This window comes from Anticarsia gemmatalis, chromosome 20 (assembly GCF_050436995.1).
Source record: "Anticarsia gemmatalis isolate Benzon Research Colony breed Stoneville strain chromosome 20, ilAntGemm2 primary, whole genome shotgun sequence".
NCBI lineage: Eukaryota > Metazoa > Arthropoda > Insecta > Lepidoptera > Erebidae > Anticarsia > Anticarsia gemmatalis.
This window is the reverse complement of record NC_134764.1, coordinates 5792384-5816440: the sequence shown is the minus strand read 5'-3', so window position 1 is coordinate 5816440 and position 24057 is coordinate 5792384. Positions and strand designations below refer to the sequence as shown.

The window sequence follows — 24057 nt, the reverse complement described above, 5'->3', positions numbered from 1 at the left end:
GAGGAATAATTTTGGTACGACGAAAAAATATTGAATCTCTGTCATAGAAGTGAATTACTCGAAATAGGTACCTAAAGAAGAATCAGCCCTTCTTATAAGGAAAAGGTCTATGGTACCTAAATATTATAATTGACCGTAGAAATACCAAAACTATATTTAGTTACAGTATCGTCTTTTATGTTTAATACCTATGAAGTATGGCTATTTATGTGTTCATGTACATATTAAAATAAAATATCGTTTATTTACCTTAAAACGTAGCATGTATTGTGACTGCAATTAAATGACAAACTGACAGCGCCTCTATCGGAATCTTACGGAACAAAAACCATATAATTGACATATGAAATAAAAAAATGGGCAGAAATAAATAAATATTTATAAAATCTATATGTTAATCGGGGAAGCCCCTGCCCAACAGTGGGGCAATATAAGCATATAAAATAGAGTCGTTATTGGTGTTTTAAGAGTAAAAAAATATATATATATATTGCACGGGTTTAACCTAGTAATGCAAGTTGTTTTAGCCTATTAATCGTTAGGGCTGTTAAATGGTTAAACATAAAATATAGAGAAACAAACTTCGACTGTCACTTGTGGGAAAAAGGGTAGAGCTCATAAAAGGAACTTAGCCGATACTGAAAAGGATGAAGAGGCTTTTATGCAGATTATGTTGGTATTATGAGTATCACTTTCATTATAAAAACTGTCATAAAACTCATTACTCGTCATGATTCATTCACGTTTACAACGAAATATAGAGTATTAAGTTCTCTCTCTACAACAAACATTAAACCGTTGCTAAACAAACGCCTCCATTAATCAAGCTTAAACCTTTCCGTGTTTCAAACACAATGACCAAGATATTAACACATTACGGCAATTTACATTCCATTTTAAGTCGTTCAAACAGGACGCCGACTCATTATACTCAAGGATAGCCTTTCTACGTTCACGAAACATAAACATTTATGTAAATAAATAAACACTTACTTCGTCCTCCTCGTCATCGTTGTAGTAAGGATCCTGGAGGAGATTCTTCCAGTAGATCACATCAGCAGGTATCGCGTAAGCATCATGATCCCTCAAATTCGCGTACAAGGGACTGTCCCGTCCAACGCCCTCGGAACTAGCACTTATAGAATAACTTTCCACTTCAACACTACCACCGCAAGAACACCCCTCGTCCGTGTAACTGTAGCCATATTCGATCTCCTCGTAGATATTCTCGTCGGTGAGTGCGTCCCGCACCGGCTCGTAGCCGTCGTCCGTCGGCTTGTCCGGCGTCATTGCTACTGAGCCTCTGTCAACACACCTGTCCTTACATTCTCCCACCTCGTGCAACGAGTACACAGAATACGAATCAGGTATAAAGTCGCTGGCCGTGTCGAACGAAAGACGCGATATCGTCGCGTGGTGCTGCGATAATACGCGCCGTAGTATCTTGTCGGAATTGTGAAAGCCGGTGGAGTGCGCCCACACCTCCGCGTAGGGGGTGACTTCATTCTCGTCCGTACTGCACTCCTTGTAGCTCCAACACGTGCTCTCTGAATCACTGTCAGACACACTGTCGCGGTTGTTCGACTCCATATCCGACATGGAGTTACTGCAAAATGATTTTAATCGAGTCCTTCGTGGCGCTACCGGGGTGCCGTCACCCTTATCAAATATCTTGTTTACGTTGTTCACTTTAACACCGGCCGGAGTGCTCGTCACGAACGAGATTTCCGATAGGGTCGATTCACATTCACTCTCACTGTTTTTGATCGGTTTTTCCTCCGCCATTCGCTCCAAACACTCGTCGAAGATATTCAGGATACTCAACGACACTTCCTTTTCAGACGGTATTAAATTGCGTTGGTACTCGTCGAGCTTGTATATTTCCTTGCCGAGTTGCGACAGTATTTCGTCGAACTTACTGTCAGGAGTGTCGGGCTCGTCGTCGGGCGGCGTGACTGTGATCAGCGGGTCGTACTCCTCGATCGCCTGGCGAATGTTCGTGAGCCATTCGATAACCGGCTGCGGTGTATCGGCGCGCAGTGTGACCGCGACTGCGTTCGGAATCCAACTTGCTAGTTCACACATTTTGCTCACCGTACACGATAACCGGTGTATGAATCAACACGCGGGATTCCGTGAAACTAAGCTTTGACGTTTCCATAGCAGTATTGTGGAGCGCTCGGACGATATCGACGACATTTGCACTCGACCGCGATCGCTTATCATTATTTTCCTAATTATATTCGACGAACGCATATTTGACCTCTAAGATACGCGACTATTTTGGATCATCTTAATTTTGGTGAAATAACAGCACAACATTTTGTTATAACAATGGAACTCTTTGTATTGGTACAGTACACATCAAAAGTTATTAAAAAAAAATAAAAACAAACTATTTTGACAGGACGTTGACAGTTGGTATTCGCGCGCTTTTTTATTTTTAATTTTAAAATGTTGTAACGGAAGCGTCCGCGCGCGGCACGTCCACACCGATAGTGGTGCGCCGTCCGGCAATTAATTCGATGCGTTCATTCTGCGCCTGAGTCTGTGTGACCGATATTCTACGTTATTTCTGTGGCGTGCCGAGCATGTGGCGCAACCACACTCCAACTAAATGCAATGTGCATTAGATAAGAGAGATCAGGCGCCGAGACGATGTATGTACATCTTTATTGTTATATGTCTAATATTGACACTAGCAATAGAGTCGTCAGCTTCCGCTCACAAAGATTGTTTTGTCCATAAACATGAACACAGCGCGCTCGCAATTTACTTTGCATTTTCCTGTATGTGCTGTACGTTTAATTGTTGCCGATTATCAACTTTATTTACTTGTCCGTAAAGATCATAATAGGTTTTAGAACTAGAGAACAATACTGTTGGTTCAGGATAATCATGAATTGGCATTGAATAGTAGGTACAATGTTTTAGTTTTATATTTAAAGATATTAAAATTAACAAAGGGTTAATTTTCTGGTAAATACCAAATATTTTCCTTCCCATATCTCCCAATGAAAATAAAACAAACAGATCAATTTAATAAAGTAATTATGATTTAAACATCATTAAACTCTGTCTCTATAAATTGTTTTGTTTAACAGCTAACCGAGGAGGTGTGTTCATAAAACGTTTTTATAAACGAGATGTAATTTATATTGTGTACAGAAATAAACTGTAGAACATTTGTTTCGCAATACAACACTACATCAAACGTTTTAACGTCTATAGTTTTTCTCCAAATCTTACTTTTCATGTGGTTGTACGGGAGATAGGATGACCATGATTTTAGAACAATTAAAGATATTACTTTCATAATGCTTAAGTACTTATTTGAATCACTTGCTTTTCTTGTTTATCACCATATCTACTGCTCAACAATAAATAAAATTGGTCATTACTGGCCCTCACTGGTTACTGGTCCAGGGACTCCTTTCAGAATGAGGCAGTTGCTAGGACTGGAAGCTTTACAATAATGTAGATCTGATATTTTTTGTCTTTACTATAAACCGAAATTACCTTAAAGTCAAGCAAACGTCTCGAAAATAGATGATCTTGTTTACGCACATACATTAAGCCTCGCCTATTTCCCGTAGGGGTAGGCAGAGACCAAAAAACGGCACTTGGTACTATCCTTACAAACTTTCTTTCCTTCGTTCACATCCATACATGTTGTCATACAGAACCGCGAAGTACGAACGAGTTCATTCCCATGTCATATTAAAAAACAATTGCACAATATAAAGACATATCATGCACAGCATTTCCATGAAATGCTAAAGACCTTATAATTGTAATCGATATACGATTCATGAACTTCTTTCGTTCAATAAATCTATTACATAAACAGTTCTGAAACGATTGTGTGACATGCGAATATCGATTGTTGAACGATTAATCGATTGGTAAACGATTTCTAATTACGTAACAAGATATATCTGGACTCTTGCATATGTATCAACTTTTCCTGAAAGACTTATTTGCGAAATCTGAGCAAAAATGCAATTGTCATTAAGTTCTGAATGTTTCGGGGCTTAAATTATGATTATTTTATTTTAAATTTAGTTTATGGTTTATCAAATGTACATTGTATAAAGATTTGTACTTCATATACATACGTACAGACGCAACTTTAAAAATATGTAAGTTAACTCTTTTTGGTTGACAAACTTTATTAAAAATGTTATGCATTGAAATCGTTAGATTTTATTAGGAGTCTTTAAAAACGCAAAAGAAATATGAATCTTTAGTAATCGGAGATATACCACACGTTATGCACAGAGGGCATATTTAGTTCTACGACGAGACGGTCTATGCCTCAGTACTTTTTCATTTTCTCAAAGGATGTCACAACATCTAGGAGTGCCTATTCGATCGTTTAACGATGCATGACACCACGTATCAATGAGTCACGAGATTACCGTCACATTTATACAACGTCGTGACACATTGGCCGTCATTCGAGTTTCCTTCCATCTTATTATCCTATTGCTATCTTTGTGAGCAGTGGCTGTGGGTAAAAGGTCGATTTTACTTTACGATGATTGAGTATATCTAACTTTAGTTAGAAGACTATAAAATTTATAAAAGTAAAGTTGTTGTTGTTTCTTGTGGCTAGGATTTGTACTTGAGTAAATTGATTGGTTAAAATGTGTGATATTCGTAATTTCGTAAGGACCAAATCTTCTATCAGTAAAATAGACTTAACCCAGCAATGTCCCACTGCTGGACAAGGCTCTCCTCCCAAAAAGTCATTGGTGAGTTGCTGCAGGTACGAAACCTGTAGCTCTAGGCAATCAGCGCTCTCAGTCTGTACAGAAGAACACTTTAATTTTAACAGATTCTCCAAAGACTTTCTATCAAACGAGTATTGTAAAATCGGCTCTACGTGTATACTGTAACTAGAATTACGGCTATTTAAAGATAATCTACCTATAGTATCTATATAGAGGAAAATTCCAGGATCCCAAAATTCAAGTGCAACATGGTAACACTACAATTGAATGAACAAAGTTAACTGCAGATTACAAAGCCCATTCATGTGGAATATCAAACTTGGATCTTGCCACGCGATTACCAACATTATAGCAAACTGATAAGGTTGTATTTGTAATGATAAATATTTAGGTGAGGTGGTGTGAATGGCCACTGTTTCAGGAGTTCGCACATGCGCGTTAAGTCGGTTACGCACTGGCCAGTTTGTTTTTCATTATAAATAGAATACGGCTTTCTCTTGTTTTGGTTTTCTTCGCGGAGATTTTTGGTTTGTTCTTTGTTTAAAACAATGTAGGTATTGGACAATTGTATAAGTAGACCCAAGGTAGACTGGCAGAAAATGCCCCTGGCATTAAGTCCGCCTTTATACAGCCCTGTATATAAAGTTTGAAATAAATAAATAAATAAGTGTAGCTTTTAATGGCATACCCTAATCTCGGATTTTTCTTTTCTACCAAGGGTATAATATTGATCTCCTGTGTTACGGCTGGAGTATAATTTTGTTCTTAGACGACTCAAGTCCTAGTTTCTTAGTAAAAATGGTTTAATCGAGAGGTTGTTTGAAAAATATGTAGTAAAGAAAATAGGATACTTTCTTCAATTATTGCAGATATCTTTAATGTATATTAATTTAATAGTTTAAAGAACGAATCCTTCTCCGACAATCAAAGCCAATAAGAGGCAAATTTTACGAGCACAAAATCATAGAAACATAATCTGCGGATCAAACAAATCAATAATCATATAGCCATGCCAACATACCAAACTCCACTCACTACAAAGTAAGCCCAAACACTCGTGACATACATATTATTATATATTTAACTTCAGCAAGGTAATTAGCAACTACAATATTAGCGTTTCAAAATACCTCCAAAAGTCACGTATAAAGAACTAGCTGACCCGCGCAACTTCGCTTGCGTCACATAAGAGAAAATGGCACATATGTTTCCCTGTCTTTAAAACATTTTTTACTTGTACTCTGATCCTATTGATCGTAGCGTGATGTAGTATATAGCCTAAAGCCTTCCTCGATAAATGGGCTATCTAACACTGAAAGAATTTTTCAAATCGGACCAGTAGTTCCTGAGATTAGCGCGTTCAAACAAACAAACAAACTCTTCAGCTTTAGGTATAACTAGCTGACCCGCGCAACTTCGCTTGCGTCACATAAGAGAAAATGAATCAAAATTTTCCCCGTTTTTGTAACATTTTTTATTGCTGCTCTGCTCCTATTGGTCGTAGCGTGATGATATATAGCCTATAACCTTCCTCGGTAAATGAGCTATCTAACACTGAATTTTCCAAATCGGACCAGTAGTTCCTGAGATTAGCGCGTTCAAACAAACAAACAAACAAACAAACTCTTCAGCTTTATAATATTAGTATAGATATTAGTATAGATATCTTAAGGAGAACCAAAGTACATGCGTACCTACTATGTTGTGTACGTCGCGATGATTTTCACGCTCTGCTAATAGGAAACTATGTGAAACTGAAACCAATCTCAGGTTTTTTTCTAAACTCGTTATTCATTCATACTCCGTAAACATAATGAGGCCTACTTTTTGATAGAGAACTTGCTTGTTGCCAGGACTTATGGATGTAAAACACTACCTAGTCACCTCGCCGTGACTGTCTGTCTGTCTGTTTGTCTGTCTGTCTGTATGTCTGTCTGTTCGTGATAAACTCAAAATTTACGGCACTAATTTTCATGTTGTTTTCACCAATTGATATAGCGATTCATGAGAAAGTTAGGTTAGGTTAGTAAGTAGTAAGTTATTTGTTAGGTGTATACCTAATTTGTTAAAGTTATCCGTAAAATTATCTTTAAACCGGTCAATGCTAGAACGGTCTGCTACATTTTCTGTATAAGTATGTCAATCATTTGCCTGGATACACAAGCTCTGTTTAGTTTTGAAATCAGATAACTGTGTAAGATTTTATCCAATGATATTTATTATTTTTCTGCGTGTTTAACTTTAGTTTATAAGACGTTGAATAAACGCTGTTATTGTGCTGTCACAGTGACTTAGTCATGAAATATTACGACAGCAATACTTTTGAGAACTACTTAGAAATGACGTTTTAGTACGCCGTGATGCTAGATTCACCGATGATTCAATTCACCGAAGTCCTTGGACTTATTGTATTTATTTATGGATTCATCAACACGGATCGATACCTATTGCCTACTTAACTTAAGTATCCATCCATATCTTTAGAGTAATTGCCCCAAGCTGGCCTTCCATAGAGTTCAAAATGGACTACGGTCACAGTCTATGTTTTGCTTGAATCTTCCTTACTTTGTTAAGACTTGGTCTTTTCTAATCAAACGCCTTTTTAAGACATTAACCCGCACTTAGCTAGTTCAGCCAGCGAGGTGTACTCGAGGCTTAATCCGTCCTTTTTGAAAGAGACTATTGTCCAACAGTGAGACAGAAATAGATCAAAATTATAATAATTCTACTGGACACAAGGCCTAAACTCTCCCTCAAATTTGAGTAGAAATTCTTGCCCAGTGGGACAAAACGGGTTAAAAAAAGATTCTTCCAATAAAACCTGGCTATTTTTCTCTTAGTTTGTTGTTAAAAATGTGTATAATGTAATAAAATATTGTGTGCATTTCACTAGATCATAGAACAATCATAAATGCTTAGTAATATAATGCTTGAACGATTTTTATAGCAAAATTATCTCTTTGCATTTTCTTTCACATATATCTTTATGTTTTTCTCGCACTAATAATTTCTTCAGCACGGGTAAAAATTAAAACTCCATTCGAATGAAAATTACAATCGAGCTTCAAAAAAATCTTCGACCAAATAAATTCCCACCTTTTCGACTCTCGACCATATTCCTTATCACATGACCCGCGCATTTTCACGTAAAATTTTCACCCCCTATTTACTCTATAAGCGGTATTTTTTTGGAAAAAGGTATGCCTATGTTTGATCCCGGTTTTCTGCTATCCCTATGCCAAAATTTATCAAAATCGGTTCATCAGTTTAGCAATAAAAGCTCAACAGGCAGTCAAACTTTCGCGTTTACAATATTAATCTATCTGTATATATAAAAATTAATTGCTGTTCGTTAGTCTCGTTAAAACTCGAGAACGGCTGGACCGATTTGGCTAATTTTGGTCTTGAATTATTCGTGGAAGTCCAGGGAAGGTGTAAAAGGTGAATAGATTTGAAAATGCACGGTATTAAATAAGAAACAAGAAAGCGTGAGCGGAGCTGCGCGGGTCAGCTAGTACGAAATATTTCTTAATTTCAGAGAATCTTCATAATCATATTGTAAAGTCGTTCGTAAGTGGGGTGGAGCAAGTTATTCTTGGCGTTTGTTTAAATTTCGGGTGTTTACATCTCGCCCTTCACAGCCGGTCATGGTCATCGTCCTTTCATAATAACATTAATAACACAGGTAGGTACAGAGATTGCGATGCGTTCTGCGTTCAATTTCCGGTCAATTATTTAGGAATTAAAACGTTCTCTAAATGGGTGATTACTTTTTGTGAATATATTATATACGCCATTTTTTATTCATCATAATCTTTACGCCATTTTTAATTCATCATGATCCATAATAATGTAACGTTAGTCTGTCACACTTTAAAGGCTAAATTGCTGGATCGGTTTTGATATTTTTTCAGTACTACAGCCTTTACTTTGGAGTATGACGTATGCTATATTCAAATAAATTCATGCGAGTAAAGCAGAAAATGCAAGCGAGATATGACATTATTAAAAATATCCAACGGCAACTTATGGCCTAAATATTTAGAAAAATATGCCACTATAAATAAATATATAATTGAGTGTTTAACAAGAGACTCAAAAAACGTCCTCTAATTGAACTATATTGGTTGCAATTAGAATTGTAGGAGTTTAAATTGTCTGAATTGGTGCCTCTGGGTGACTAAGGCTGCCAGCTGTCTGTCCCCACTCCCCACTACACTTCACATAGATGGTATAAATAACAACTAGACTATAATATAGCTTCGATTAAAATTTGAGGAGTAAAATGTCCAGGGTGTAGGGACATCACTTATGAAAACAAAAGCTGGTCAGTGGTCGTAGGGTATAGAAGGGATTTTGAAATCGATACCAATAAAACAACGCGAAAAATATTAGAACAAAAATGTTTTTTCTTAATTTTCATGTATCATCAGTATTGCCTGTTAAAATTAAATAGTCTTGGTAATGGTTTTTAAGTAATATAATTTGTAAATTACAATCATTAACTAATGTATTCTTTTGTTTTGCATGACTCTACGTCATAGAATAACAATAGGATATTTTAGCCGCTGGTCTTTCCCGTTTAATGTCGAACAGTAATATGTATTGATATATCAATTTAATACGGATAATACCTATTGGATCAGGGATATTTACTCTTAGCCCGGTCTGCTACAATACAAAAAATCATAAACACTAACAATAAACTTACTTACTTATCAAAGAGAAAATTTACAACGTCGCGAGCGGAAACTAGTACCTACTTTATAAGCACTTGCTCAAGTGAAATCTGTTCAGCAGTTTTGGAGATATTCACAAACAGACTGACAAACACAGAATTGGACTTATCTTTTAATACGCATTGATGCTTATAATATCACTTTTATTCGCGACTCAATCATACTTACTTTAAATAAAGATATTGAACAGTGAGTCCCCCTAAATGCCGATGCCACGAGGTCAGACCGCTGACCGCGAACCCGCATACATTTGTATCACAGATAACATATCACACATCGAACAGACCAATAACACCGACAGCTGGCACATGTGATTGCAACTATGTACTTTAATTGTATATTAACCTCTCGAGCGCCCCAACGTCAAAATTCAAATATACCGTTAAGCGTCCGGGCCAAAAATGGCGCGCGAAATTGAAATGGCGGTTGGCGTTTAAGCGTCGATTCCGTCATATTTTAATACTAACACCCTAGGGTGTTAGTATTAAAATATGACGGAGATTTAAAATATATAAGGTATGTCTAGACATACCTACCTTATATATTTTAAATCTACATAAAATTTGCTATAGATTAAAACAATAAACCACAAATAATATTTGATAGTGGTAGCACAATAGTCGGTTTAATCTGAATATTGTGTGCTTTAGGCATGTGTTTGAAGAAAGTCTAATAAATATTTTTAGGCAAAAAAAATAATATGACGAAAGGTCTTATCGTGTAGTAAATGAATAATGACATTAAAATCCAACTGTAAAATATGCTCAAATCTTTAAAATTAGTTAAAAAAAGTATTTACAATATTGGTCATAAAGGAACATGTCGTTGGGTCAGATGTTGTTTATGGTGCTCTCTGGCCTATATCAACCACTTATTCAAGTGTGTGCATTAGATCGTCGTCTCGTTTCATCAGCTTCAATGTCAAATATGTTTGAAAGGGATAAAGATAGTTTTAGTATTTCTTTTCTACGTTTTTTAAATGTAAGATCGTTTTGCCGTACCACGGTGGCGGGACGCTTGACGGGGGTAGCACATTCAACCGTGACACGGTGGCCGGGCGCTTGAGAGGTTATAGACATAGAAATAAACAGTGGCCGTTTACCTTAGTGTATTCTTGATAGTATGTTATGACTTAACTTTTCTATTTAAAAGTTTAGCTAAATATAGTAATAGCAATGATGTTTTCTCTACTAAGATATTTTTCCCCCCATTTCTATCCCACTGCAGTTTCCTCCCAAACGAAGAGAAGGGATTAAGGCCTTGAGTTTGCCAAGCTGGCCAAGTGCGGGCTGGGGACTTTGCATGCCCTCAATAATCACGCAGCGAACTAATCAGTATTAAATAGGTACTGTCGTCATTATTTTACCTTTGAATAGTAGGTATTAATAGAGACAAAAAATATAATTGAGTTTGCGAAAACTTTTGTACCACAACCAGTGGGACCTAGGCTGTTAGGAAGCGAGCCACTTCGGTGTGTGTTATTTTAATACAAGTTTATGAATCTAAAATTCACAACTTCCAGATAAATATCACATAACTTAACCAATAAATAAAGTAACTGCAAACGTTTGAAAAAGCCTGCCAGATTTTCGCAAGCTAACTATTATTCAAAGTAGTAAAACTGGCCGTCATTGTGTAAATAACAAAATCATTATACAATGTAAGCGAAAATACATATAACTAGGTTCAATGTAGTATTCCCTGTCTATTTACAAAGTAATCAAACCGTACATAGCGATAGATTTAATGGTACCCCATTAATGTATCAATTCGATAGCTCGTAAACATTTTATTGGTACCAGGTACAGTCCATGGAGTATGGACTCCATGACCATAAACCTACACAAATATCATAAAGTGTAAGTGCTTTTTTACAGGTCATGTAATTATTAGATACATTGTACGGAAATATATTTTATGTACTTAATAAAATATGTAAGAGATAAGCCGACTCAGGAAGATTTTATTAAACTCTAGCTGATGGCCGCAGCTTCGTTCGTTGACTTTTTTATGTAATCGCGCATTCTGACCCCGCGAGAATCCTGAGATGGGAGCCTGTATGATGGCTCCACAATATTTTTTATCTTACAGCGAAAGTCCCATCAAAATCGGTTCAGCCAATCCAAAGTTTATTTAAGGTCTATATAAACTGTCCTGCGACGAACCTATATGCCACATAGTGGTATTTGAACTGGACGTCTCCGTGCTTTGGAGGGTACGTAAAAAGTCGGTCCCGGTTGTTGTCTGCTAAGACAACAGTTGTTAAGCCATGTCAAAGGCCTTTGCTTGAACAACTTTGACACTAGGCTGATCACTAACCATACTATTACGATTAAATAAAAAGTAATAGTGTAATGTTCTACCGCCACTTATGTATACTTACGAATTTATCGTGAACAGTTTAACGAATGGATGAAGTGGGAGTTTATTTCTTCAGTATATGTATATTATATACTATAGTAATGTACCGAAGACTATGCAAATATAAGAAAACGCCCCAACATCTAACATTGCACAGATCATATTGGCAATGATATTCCATGTTCCATTACAATTATCTAGAAACTAAACAAACATGAAAGTGATGCGTGCAGAACTAGACGGGAATCGGTGCGTACGTATGTTAAAGATGTTACTATATTAATCTATCGACTATCGATCGATGCCATTGATTGAATACGATCGAGCAAAATTGGTGCCAGGGTTCAAATTGATAGATAATATAAGGATGGAAAAGGAGAAATTTCTAAAATCTATACTAATATTATCAATGCGAAAGTTTGGTTGTCTTTATGGATGTTTGTTACTTAATTACGCCAAAGCTTCTGTAAAATATATACGGTTACACTATAGCTTATACTCTGTATCACATAATACTTTTTACCTTAAAAATTCATGTGGACGAACTCAGACAGAAGCTTGTTATCAAAGGAATTAAATGTCTTAATAATGTAGAACCCTCATCTGCGATTACTCCAGTCTTATCGACCGATGATCGATAGAATTATATATTTCTACCTTAACTCATAAATATGTATGTATATCGGGAAGTGTATAGCACTACTGCCGTACAATGTACACCCTCATTATAAAACCGAGTCTACACTGATGAATAGTGATAAGTAAGTGTTTTTGTCTAGTAATTAGTAGAGCTTAGTACAGTTCCGTATATAATTCTAGGTATCTCATGCATTCATAATGCTTTCTTTTTTTTAAGACGACTGCGAATGGAAATATTGATCCCTTTTGTATTATTATTAACATATTTATGCCCGGTTTCTGAGGTACATTTAGCAGTAGTTTTTCTGTTCAATAGCGTTTTTTTTTAGTTTAAACGCTATCGAATAGATAAACTACCGCTAAATGTACTCAGAAACCGGGGGTTAATGACGGCCTATAATGTGCTAGGACTACCTTTGTGGCGCAATCGGTAGTGTATCCGAGTGCTGACGCAGAGCTCTCGGGTTCGATTCCCCGGTCGGGAAAAGTACTATCGGTCTTTTCAAATTTAATTTACAATATTGAAATGAAATGCCAAGGGCGCATCTTGAGAGACATATGTCGCGTAAATTATAAGACGAAAGTTAAGCATTGTACTCCCGTATATTTTGAATAAATTGAATTGAAATTGAATTGTAGAGTTCTTAGTTCCTACACACGCTTTTATTTAAGCAAAAACCGCTTTACGCTTGTGTTTTCGTACAAATATGTTAAGCGGATGATAAATTCTATTCAGTACCTTGTTAATTAAAAATAGGTGTTAATAAACAAAATTCACGCATCACAAAGTAAAGGGGATACTTTTTAATCGTTTCGATTTCGTTACACCCGCATATCTGACATCAAAATAAAATATATCACTATATTTTTATAACATAATTAACATACGGGTAATAAAATATAGACGTAATTATTTAGCTTAGTTGGGATTATGCAGGAGAGGGAATAAAATTATTACCCTTCTTGTATACCTACTTAGTTTTAAAACTGTTCTAGGACTACTCACTCGGTTAATATTATGATAATCTACTGTTGTAATATGACCTGTATCTGTCTGGCCTGACCTGTACCTGTACCTGTCTCACTTATTATTAACTTCAGTTTAAAAAGGTAGGTTTAATTCTAAACAAACACAAAAATCTAATCTTTTTATACTGATGGCATTGACAATAAGATCAGAAATATTTACATTTTTCTAAGAAAGAGTAAGTGAGAAAATAAGAGTGTTATGTAAACACTCTTATTTTCTAAAAGAGTTAAAAAAAATACTGCTATTTTTTATCTATGTATCAGACATAAATATAGAAAAAAAATATTGCTCTATAATCTGTTTAGTATCCTTCTAGCACCTACCTATAAATTTATTTAATCTTAATTAAATACTATAAATAAGTAATTATAATTAAAAGAATGCAATAAGAGCAAGTCACATGACTGTTGAGGTCGACGGCATTCTTTATAAAAGCAATGAGAGACATGCACAGAGAATACATACATACAGACATACACACATACATACTCGCATGATCGATTACTATGTAAAGACTACATTACCCGCTCTTCATACATACATAAGTAGATAAATGGTCTTGATCGGATGTTGTTGACTTACCTGGAAAAAAGAAAAATATTATTAGTTACAAGTCAATATAGAATAAGCTTTATATCTAGATATTTTATTTTGCTACAACACTGGCGATCATTTTATGGATAATTTTTTGTCATGTAATCCTAGGTAAAATTAACATAAAAATAATTTATCTATACTAATCTATACTAATATTATTAAGCTGAAGAGTTTGTTTGTTTGATTGTTTGTTTATTTGTTTGTTTGTTTGTTAGTTTGTTTGAACGCGCTAATCTCAGGAACTACTGGACCGATTAGAAAAATTCTTTCAGTGTTAGATAGCCCATTTATCGAGGAAGGCTATAGGCTATATAACATCACGCTACGGTCATAAGGAGCGGAGAAGCAACGAAAAATGTTACAAAAACGGGGAAAATTTTGACCCATTCTCTTAGGTGACGCAAGCGAAGTTGCGCGGGTCAGCTAGTTATAGTATATGAGGTAGGATGACGAACTGTAAATACATTATTGGACAAAATAAACCTTTTGGAAGAATCTTTTTTAGATATCAAAAATCTAATATATAATACAAAAGAATATGTCATGTATCGATTGATAAAATGAGTGGCGTATTTGGCTTTTAATATTCACAGTATAGTTTGTGTTATTGCGCACGTAATAAGATAACTACGGGCATAATTAAAATTAATCGCAATTTAATTCCTGTTTCAATTCAAGGACGAAATGAACCAGATAAATAATACTTACATGATAATTTTAACATGATCATGTAAACAGTCTGTTGAAGTACTATTACTTATTCTGTGATATCACGCAAAATATATTAGTATGGTTTTCAACATCATTTCGAAAAAATCCTTGGAAATCTTTGACACTTAATGCATAAATAACAAATACAATTGATTGAAATTGATACAAATACTATGTTTTACCCCCGATCTCTTTAGCTATCTCCATAATAAAATTCAGAGAAATCGGTTTAGAAATTTAGCCGTGATAGCGTAACAGACGAGCAGACAGAATTTAGCAATTAATTAATTATATGACTATTGATTATATTATAATTTGTTATAATCGATTTAAGAGTTTAACCGAAAAAGACAAACAGACAGACTTTAATATTAAAATTTAATTACATGACTATTGATTATGATAAGTTTGTTAAAATCAGTTCAGAAGTTTTCGCATAAGCGTAACAGACAGACTTTTTTATTTATATCAGTATCGCTGATTACAAAGTTCTTTATTGCAACAGCCATTATTTTTAAACAATTAGTTATTGATACTGTATGCATATTAGATATATTTGCATACAAACGTGTCTGCGTGCAAATGAGCGTACTTGACATAGTGCACACTGCAATAATATGAATATTAAATTGTAGTATCATCTCAAATATATGTAATTATCAAGGCTTTGCTCTGAAGGTTATACTGTCTTAAAGCAAACTTAGAGGCAATAAAATAAAAGCCTTTTATTTCTAGACAGTAGGAATGTAACATTTATTTTATATGTAACAGTTAAACTAGTAGATAAAATAAAATTATATACAACTAAATTAAATAAAAATAAAGACTTAAAAAAACTACTTTAAACTTAGAGGTAAGCAGTATAAATAGTGCGTAAAATGAATGTATTTTGCGTAGGATTTGCCTGAAATAAAAACGTTCGCCAATTAGTTTTGGTAGTATAATTATACGTTATTTGCTAATTAATGTTTTAGTTTAACCTTTAGCTAAGTACTATTACTAGCCCTTTATCTGAAGTTTGGTCTAAAGTTTTCTAATTTAATAAAGTCTATTGTCCCCTAACCCAGGATATGGTGGACTGAAGGCCTAACTCCTTCATCGTTTGGGAGGAGACCCTTGCCCTGCAGTGGGACAATAATGGGTTGGAAAAAATTCTAAAAATATGTTGGCTTAAAATGTCAAAAGAAAAATCATTTGACAATACAACTAAATGTAAAATAGATACAATTCTTACCTACAAGTAACGAAACGACTAACGAAATAAAAAAATATCCAAAAATGGCTGAACCTCAATCTCTCCAATTTTATCATAACAGTAATAAAAGGAACCAATGAATCTATCACGTTAAATCTATTTGTGTTGTCTATTATTAGTGCACGTCCGCTATCGGGCACGTGTTAATATAATTTATGGCTTCTATCCCCCATGGAACATGGGAATCGATCGTGTGCTCTCCGAGAAAGGATGTGGCGATTGCCCGCTATTTGGGTGGCCGAAACACTTTTTTAATATGATTAGTATTGCTATTTATAATCGCGTTATAAAACAAATAAATATTATAGAATTAATTTCTATTTTTTTTTTCATTATTATGCAGAAAGACCTTCGTAATTATTAGTCATTTATTAACAGGTACCAATGTTCAATGTTGTCCAGTCATTGACTCATTGTCCTTACTCATGAATAATATTTAGATACAATTAATTAATAAAATGAGGACAATATATTATTATTATTAAACAAGCAATAGGATAGGTAAATATTTTATTTAAGAACTGTTCAATGAAAACTGTGTAGCAGCGCTATCTAGCGGTTAAGCTTAGAACTAAGTAGTATCTTGACAGAGTAGCGCCAACGCGCTATCCACGAGGTTTTGATTTTTACTAAACTCAACTAGATGTCAGTAGTAGTCTTGCGAGCTTAAAAACACTTTTTCTTCTAGTGCAATAAGATGAATGATATAAAATTGCCATATTTTATTGTTTACAGTAGAAAGAACTAACTAGTAAGCAAATAAATGATTATTATGATTATTATGATATTATTATTATTAGTTTTTGCTGTAAAGTATTGTAAAAAAAATTTTCATTGAGATTTTTACATAAAATTACTTTTCAAAAAATGAAGATTAACTGCAATTAACCGCGGATTTTGGTTGGTATATTTATTGAAAATACCAATTATAAAAATGTTATACTTCCTTTTTTATGTAAGAAAATCTATACAATAATGAAATCATTGGAATATCAGGGTGGTCTCTTCAAAATAGCTAGACCACACCGCACTATGTAAATCCTCGATTGACAAACACATTTGGCAACACTATAGAAACGTAGCGTCAATTACAATACAATACAGGTTCAAAGCCTACTCAGTAGATAGCAATTCAGTAAGAATACCTACTTATTTCATTGGATGAGTCTAGCATGTTATGAGGAAGCAACGATTATTACGACCTTCGCTATTAGAATTCCGGTTGAAAAAACTTTAATGCATAGTTTTGATAAGCAATTGTTTTTATGAGTTAGTTTTAACTTTTTAGGTTGTCCGTGTAAGGAGTTTGACCGCCTCTGTCTCGCCTATATAATAACCTATATGAATAGGTACAACTGCAGATCGCGAGGTCCCAGGTTCATTTCTCAGGTCGGGTACAGTATTAAGGTATAGGCTCCCATTTCTTAGACTGGCATAGGACTGACATTGTGAATGACGATACGTGGGCTGTCTATAGATGCCTTCCTGAGATTATGTTAAAATAGGGATGTCTTTGTCTTAAAATCAAGTTGATCAAACTGGCGTTTTTTTTTTCGCGTTAGAAATCCGATCACCCATTAATCTGTGCTCTACAATCACACGCTATTATAAAAAATCACCAACAAAAAACACCTCCATGCTCGAAACATAGTAAACTTTTAAACCACAATACAGCCTTAGGCGCCATGACATTTGCCCTCAGTATATTCACAAATCATGCTACATACTACATTACTTTCTCCCATCAGAACGGGTCCTTTCTAACAAATAAATCATCGACCTTGCTAGGTCAACGATTGCGCAATGGTCGATCACCGGCTGGCAGCGGGCGGCGGCCAGTCGTTCCGGCGCGCGCGCACCCCACCAGCTATTTATTCAATTACTCTTGCGCAAGACAAGTAATTGATCTATAAACGGTGATTTATTTGATAATTGATGTATGTATGTAGCTGATATTTGCACTAAGTAGAAATCCCTGATATTTGCAGTTGATGAGCCGACAAACTTTCGTCTTAAAATACAGATTAACTTTGGGATTAGAACCTAACCTTAACGATTGCAAAAGATTTTATTCAAATTGGGGAATTATTACACATGCACGCTATCTAAAAAGCAATTTTATAAAAAAAAACAGTCGAAATGTTGTACCTACCTACTTATCTAACGCAAATATAAAATTTATATTCAAACAAAATAGGTATCGTAGACTGCACAATATATTGTGCGCATTCCGCATTCGTCTGTCTAAATTGTAAGGATACCTACTCGGTATCGATCCAATTTAAAACAGTAAAAAAACTCAATTTACAATTGTAACAAGCCAACGACCCATAACTAACAAATGATTACTTTTTTAGCTCCCTGTTTGGTAGCCCGTAGGTGTGGGTTTATGTGGGCATTTTAGTTTTTAGTATTAGAATACCTTGTTTAGATAGTAGTAACATAATACATGTTGCTACCTACTAGAACATATCTATACTAATATTATAAAGCTGAAGAGTTTGTTTGTTTATTTGAACGCGCTTATCTCAGGAACTACTGGTCCGATTTGAAAAATTCTTTCAGTGTTATATAGCCCATTTATCGAGGAAGGCTATAGGCTATATATCATCACGCTACGACCAGTAGGAGCAGAGTAACAGTAAAAAGTTTTACAAAATCGGGGAAACATTCTTTCTTATGTGACGCAAGCGAAGTTGCGTGGGACAGCTAGTGTGCAATTCAAAGCTATTTGGTATACACGGAACTAATTGCGAATACATTTTAATTTAAATAAGTAATCAAGAGTTTTGTAAAGTTGGTTGTGACTTGTGAGTAAGTAACAACAATCGCGCGGATTAATCTCTCAGGTCTCTTGCCGAGGTTGATCAGTGGATAGAAGATGGGTAGGTAGAGCCATGGGATTGAAAATAAAAACGAAATGATTTCAATAAGATCGACATTTCAACTTACCTAATATTAGGTAGAGTTCGTGGTAACAAAAAATATAAGTACATCTACATCACTAGTTTCAGATTACTTCAAAAATGTGGCGCATTTCCTATTATAAATATCTGAAATATGAAAAACGTCATAGAATTATGCATAGTGCAATTCTAAAAGTAATAGATCTCTACCTACATGGTTTCTTTCTATAGGCTCTATAAGGAAACACATGTTAAAAACTAGCTTCATTGATAGGAAACCGTACAAAGCCTATTATTGTTTAATTGAAAATCGATTCGCGCCGGAAATACGCAAACGTCCATGTTGTTTTCTTTAAACTGAAGGTCAATATAACTAATGCGATAAGTTCTACTTAATTCATTGTTTGTACAGCGAATATTAATTGAAGAAAATATCTTACCCCCGGTTTCTGAGTACATTTAGCGGTAGTTTATCTATTCAATAGCGTTTTTTGTATGAGTTTTAACGCTATTGAAGAGATAAACTACCGCTAGATGTACCTCAGAAGCCGGGGGTTAGTCATAAGATAGGTAAGTATTTAGTACTTCGATGCGACAAAAGAGTGCTTTGTTATGTTAGTTTGATTATTAGTTACGTTTAAATTGATAATTAAATATTTAAGTTTTCCTTTTAAGGATACATACAACATCAACTTCTCGGTAAGACTTGTTGTCAGACTTAAGCTTCTGATTTCTGTTAACGACTGTCAAAGATCTTCGAAAATGACAGTCGGGACCCACAAATTAAATTGTACACGTAGGAACTCGATGTATATAATATGGTCACCCATCCGAAGAACAACCTCGGCAAGTAGATTACCCTCAGAGATTGATCCGAGCGGTTAGCCACGAGCTCATCACGAGATTATCATTAGTAATGGGATATTATTAATATAATAAATTATATGTATGGTTATTGTTTTATGAGCTTCATTATAAACTAGCTGACCCGCGCAACTTCGCTTGCGTCACGTAAGAGAGAATGGGTCATAATTTTCCCCGTTTTTGTACCATTTTTCGTTACTACTCCGCTCCTAATGGTCGTAGCGTGATGATATATAGCCTATAGCCTTCCTCGATAAATGGGCTATCTAACAGTGAAATATTTTTTCAAATCAGAACAGTAGTTCCTGAGATTAGCGCGTTCAAACAAACAAACAAACAATCAAACAAACAAACTCTTCAGCGTTATAATATTAGTATAGATAAGCTTCATTAATATTCATTATAATAATAGCATGCTTAAGAATAAACTTTGTTATTGGTAATTCAGTTCAAAAACACAAGTTTATAATGCCATTATCATAATAAAGTACAAAGTATAAAATAATAACACAATATAACCTAATCTTGTTAGAACAAAGCGTTGCGGTTGAAAATACCTAAATAAATAGACAATATGATGAAGGAAATAAAATATAAACAAACTTTATTGTTTTATATAATTAATAATAATTTTATTATCCTACTAATATTATAAGTGCGAAAGTTTGTATGGATGTTTGTTACTCTTTTACGCTAAAACGGCTGATCAAATTTATATGCGGCACACAGATATACTTATAAGTATATAACCCGAAAGAAAGCGTGGGGTACTTTGGTACACTTTGTGGCGCAGTGGTTTAGGTCGCCACGCCATTACCATTGCATCAGGAGATCGTGGGTTCGATTCCCACACGGAGCAATTATTTGTGCAATCCACAAATAATTGTTACGGGTCTGGTCGTTCTTTGTGTCCGTTGTTTGTATGTTTGTAAAAGTCCCCGCGACACAAGAGAAATTCTTAGTGCAGAGTTGTCTTTTACTAAAAAAAAATCGCGGGCAGAGACTGTTGTTTAATAATTTTAACATTAAAGATTTATAGACTGTGTTGTTACATTTGGATCGCCAGGGAGAGATAACTACTAACTATATAGGGTTTTCCCACATAGCAGAATATGTAATGAGTTTATAATATATGTTATTCCATACTGGGTTTCACTTTGTTAATAAAATCGATATTATTCTGCATCGTCAGTAATCGTGATCATCCTTGAAATCTAATTAAGTCCTACCGTAGAAGTTAATTGGATCTGAAGGCAACTCGTGTCTGGACGTAGAACTTTCTCATTTACGGAAAGAATTTAGTAATAATCTTTACGCAGTTTTGTTGTCGTTAATAGATAACACGATTTCAGTAGTACACTTATGAAAAGTACTAGATAAACCCAATATGTAGATGACATTTTTTAACCAATTTTTTATGAGATATTCTACCATACGAATATAATAAATGTTTACATAAAAGATCTTGAGTAAATAAGGCGCACAGACAGTTAAGAACTTGGATCGACACATAGATAGAATACTTTTTACACCAACAATTTCACAAGCATTATATTGCTTGCAAAAATGGCTAATACAATAAACGTAAGAGTTAAAACAATCATTTCCTAATAATGAAAATCAAAACACCGTTCATCCATATTGAACATAACAGGCTTTCGAACCCGTTATCCTTGGGCCCGCTTTCCAACTGGCTGCACCACAAGGATGTCACAAGGTCACTGTACACCGATAGCATAAACCTCAGCATCTAATATGTATGGAGATGCGCCCACACACGAGCGACCGTAATCTACACGACGCGACGCGACGCGACGCTCTATGAAAGTGATCGCTTGCGGTTGGTATATAGAGTAGATTGGCTGTAGGAGATACGATTTAGATTTTAGTTTAAATTAAAGTTTCAGTATCTAAGTCCATATTTTTCTAAATTTTCCGTTGAAATTTTAATCAAGTTATTTATTGTTTATATTACAAAAACAATTCAACTGATTTCTCTATTAGTTTGTCATACGTCTATGCATAAGATACTTTTTTAAGAAAGCTGTAAAAATGTAACTTGAAAATTATTGGTTAATGATGTTATGCTATTTTCTTTCCCTAATTTACAATGTCCCATTTGATAGGCAAAGATATAAAACTCCTCTTATATCGAGATGGGACCCCAAAGATGCATATTGTCTAATAATTAAAGCTACTTTGGCTAATCTAATAAGAAAGTCGTACATTATACATAATTATATTCCAAGTAAACACTTCATTATACACACAAACTGAAAACATGTGTACGTACCTTTATATATTTACATCGTGATTAATTAATAATTCCGTGGATATTGATTTTACGTTAGTTATTTAGTATCATGTAAGTTGAAGGCTGTATCGTTATTTCAGTTAAGTGCTTCAAATATTCATTATCGAATTGTATTATAAGTTAGCAAAGATATTTGACTTTGCACCCGTTGATTGTAATTTAAAGTCACCTGCAAATTTTTAGCCAGACTTCTAGCTCTTCTTCGTAGCTCTTTTTTTAATAATTCTCATTAACTACAGTTCAAACCCAGACTGAAACTGAAATATGAAAAAAAAAGAAACAAAATCGATTCCCCCACACACATATATTTTTCAAATCTCCTTTAAAAAAGCTTGCTACTTAAAATACCATTCATTTAGCCACAGACTCCCTATATAATAAACAAAAGCTATTGTGGTGTAAGTCGTGTTATATCTAACGATCTCAACACATACATATTATAATCTAGTCATACAAACACGGTAGCTGTAGCCGACAACAGAGTATTACGAGGTGTTACATGGTATTACGCATTATAATATAACCCGTACATCACAGATAAGCATATAAGTACGTTATGATGTAACTGATATTCTTCTAATTTTATTTGGCTTGAATATTTTGTGATCGAATATCGAATTTTATGAATATTTTTAGCGCAAAATTCGTGTAAAATTTCCCTTGCTGTTAATTTTATTATCGATGTTTTTTCAACCCTTTTAGTTTTAATTCAAAGCTCATTCTATAATATCAATCATTTCGTATGTATTTATATATAGTAGCGCTTGTCCACAAATAACTCTACAAACAAAATACAACACGCACGCAGTCTTTATTAATTAATAAAATTAATTAATTTTATTGTTGCCAAACAATCTGATAGAAACTGCGCTGAAAATATTAAAGTTTATTGTATTTTTAACGTATTTTTGTGTGTAATAAATCAATGCAACTCAAACCGACATCCCATTAAACACACCAAGCGTGAATTGGAACATAATTCTCAAATGTTACTGAACCGAACAAAATTAGCTATTCAGAGCATTTTCCGAATACCACTTTTCCACTTTACACTACATTAAGTGACTTCTGAAAATAAAATACGTTTAACATTCCATCGATTTTATTTCTAATTCGGAGACTAGTGGCCAACTACTTGGTAAGGCGCCAAACTGTCTGTCCCAAATACTTGTCGTTTTATTTCTACCCTAACAACTTTATCCATACTTAAAACAAAGAAAAATCAACCGTAACATGTGAAAATACGACTCAAATTTACTCGACAATAAAATTTACTCCTGTATTATTCCCCAGACAAAAGAAATTACATTTTATATTCAGAGAAATACAGTTACTTTTCCTTTGCATACATATTAACTGAGTTAAAAAGTCAACAAACAAAATTGAGCTCTGTTCGTAGCAAAATACGATTCAAATTCAATAAAAAAAATCAGTAGAGTTAAAATAGTTTTGACATTTCAAAATTAGTGTTACACAACAGAAAATATTTGTAGAAATAGGATTATTACATTCGTTCGGAAATGCCAGAAATTGTATGATTTTATGTGTTCTGTAAAAAATAATCTATTTTATTTCTACTGTCAAAATAATTCAGCCTTTTCGCGGTTCGTAGTTTTGTAGTTTGAGATTGGAAGTCTAGCTTGTTTTTTGGTAATTGAAAAACTGTTACGAGGTACTCAACTTTCAATAATTTATTTAATCACGCAATACAATAATTAATAATGCAATTACGTTCATATTAAACAAACTTATCTCATTTAAGTGATCTATAATTATTATTGCTTAATATATTGCCTGCATATTTATGTAGAGAATCATAAATAGATTAAGAATTTTTATCAAACATTTAGTAATAAAATAAACTCCAAACTTGCCTCTTTCATTTATAGAAATTGTCAAATACTG

General features: G+C 34.4%; 1 protein-coding gene across 4 annotated transcripts in view; it reads right to left on the bottom strand.

Moving 5' to 3' along the window:
• The window catches only part of LOC142981926 (uncharacterized), a 185186-nt gene that overhangs the window by 63817 nt on the left and 97312 nt on the right, over nt 1-24057 (bottom strand). Inside the window, exon 1 of one of the 4 annotated variants that reach the window (XM_076128075.1) lies at nt 994-2495. The exons of the other annotated variants lie outside the window; for them this stretch is intronic. Within the exon in view, the coding sequence (XP_075984190.1) occupies nt 994-2085 (1092 nt within the window). The 5' untranslated portion in view covers nt 2086-2495. Of the gene's footprint in view, nt 1-993; nt 2496-24057 lie in introns of those variants that run through there. 4 annotated transcript variants of the gene reach the window in all.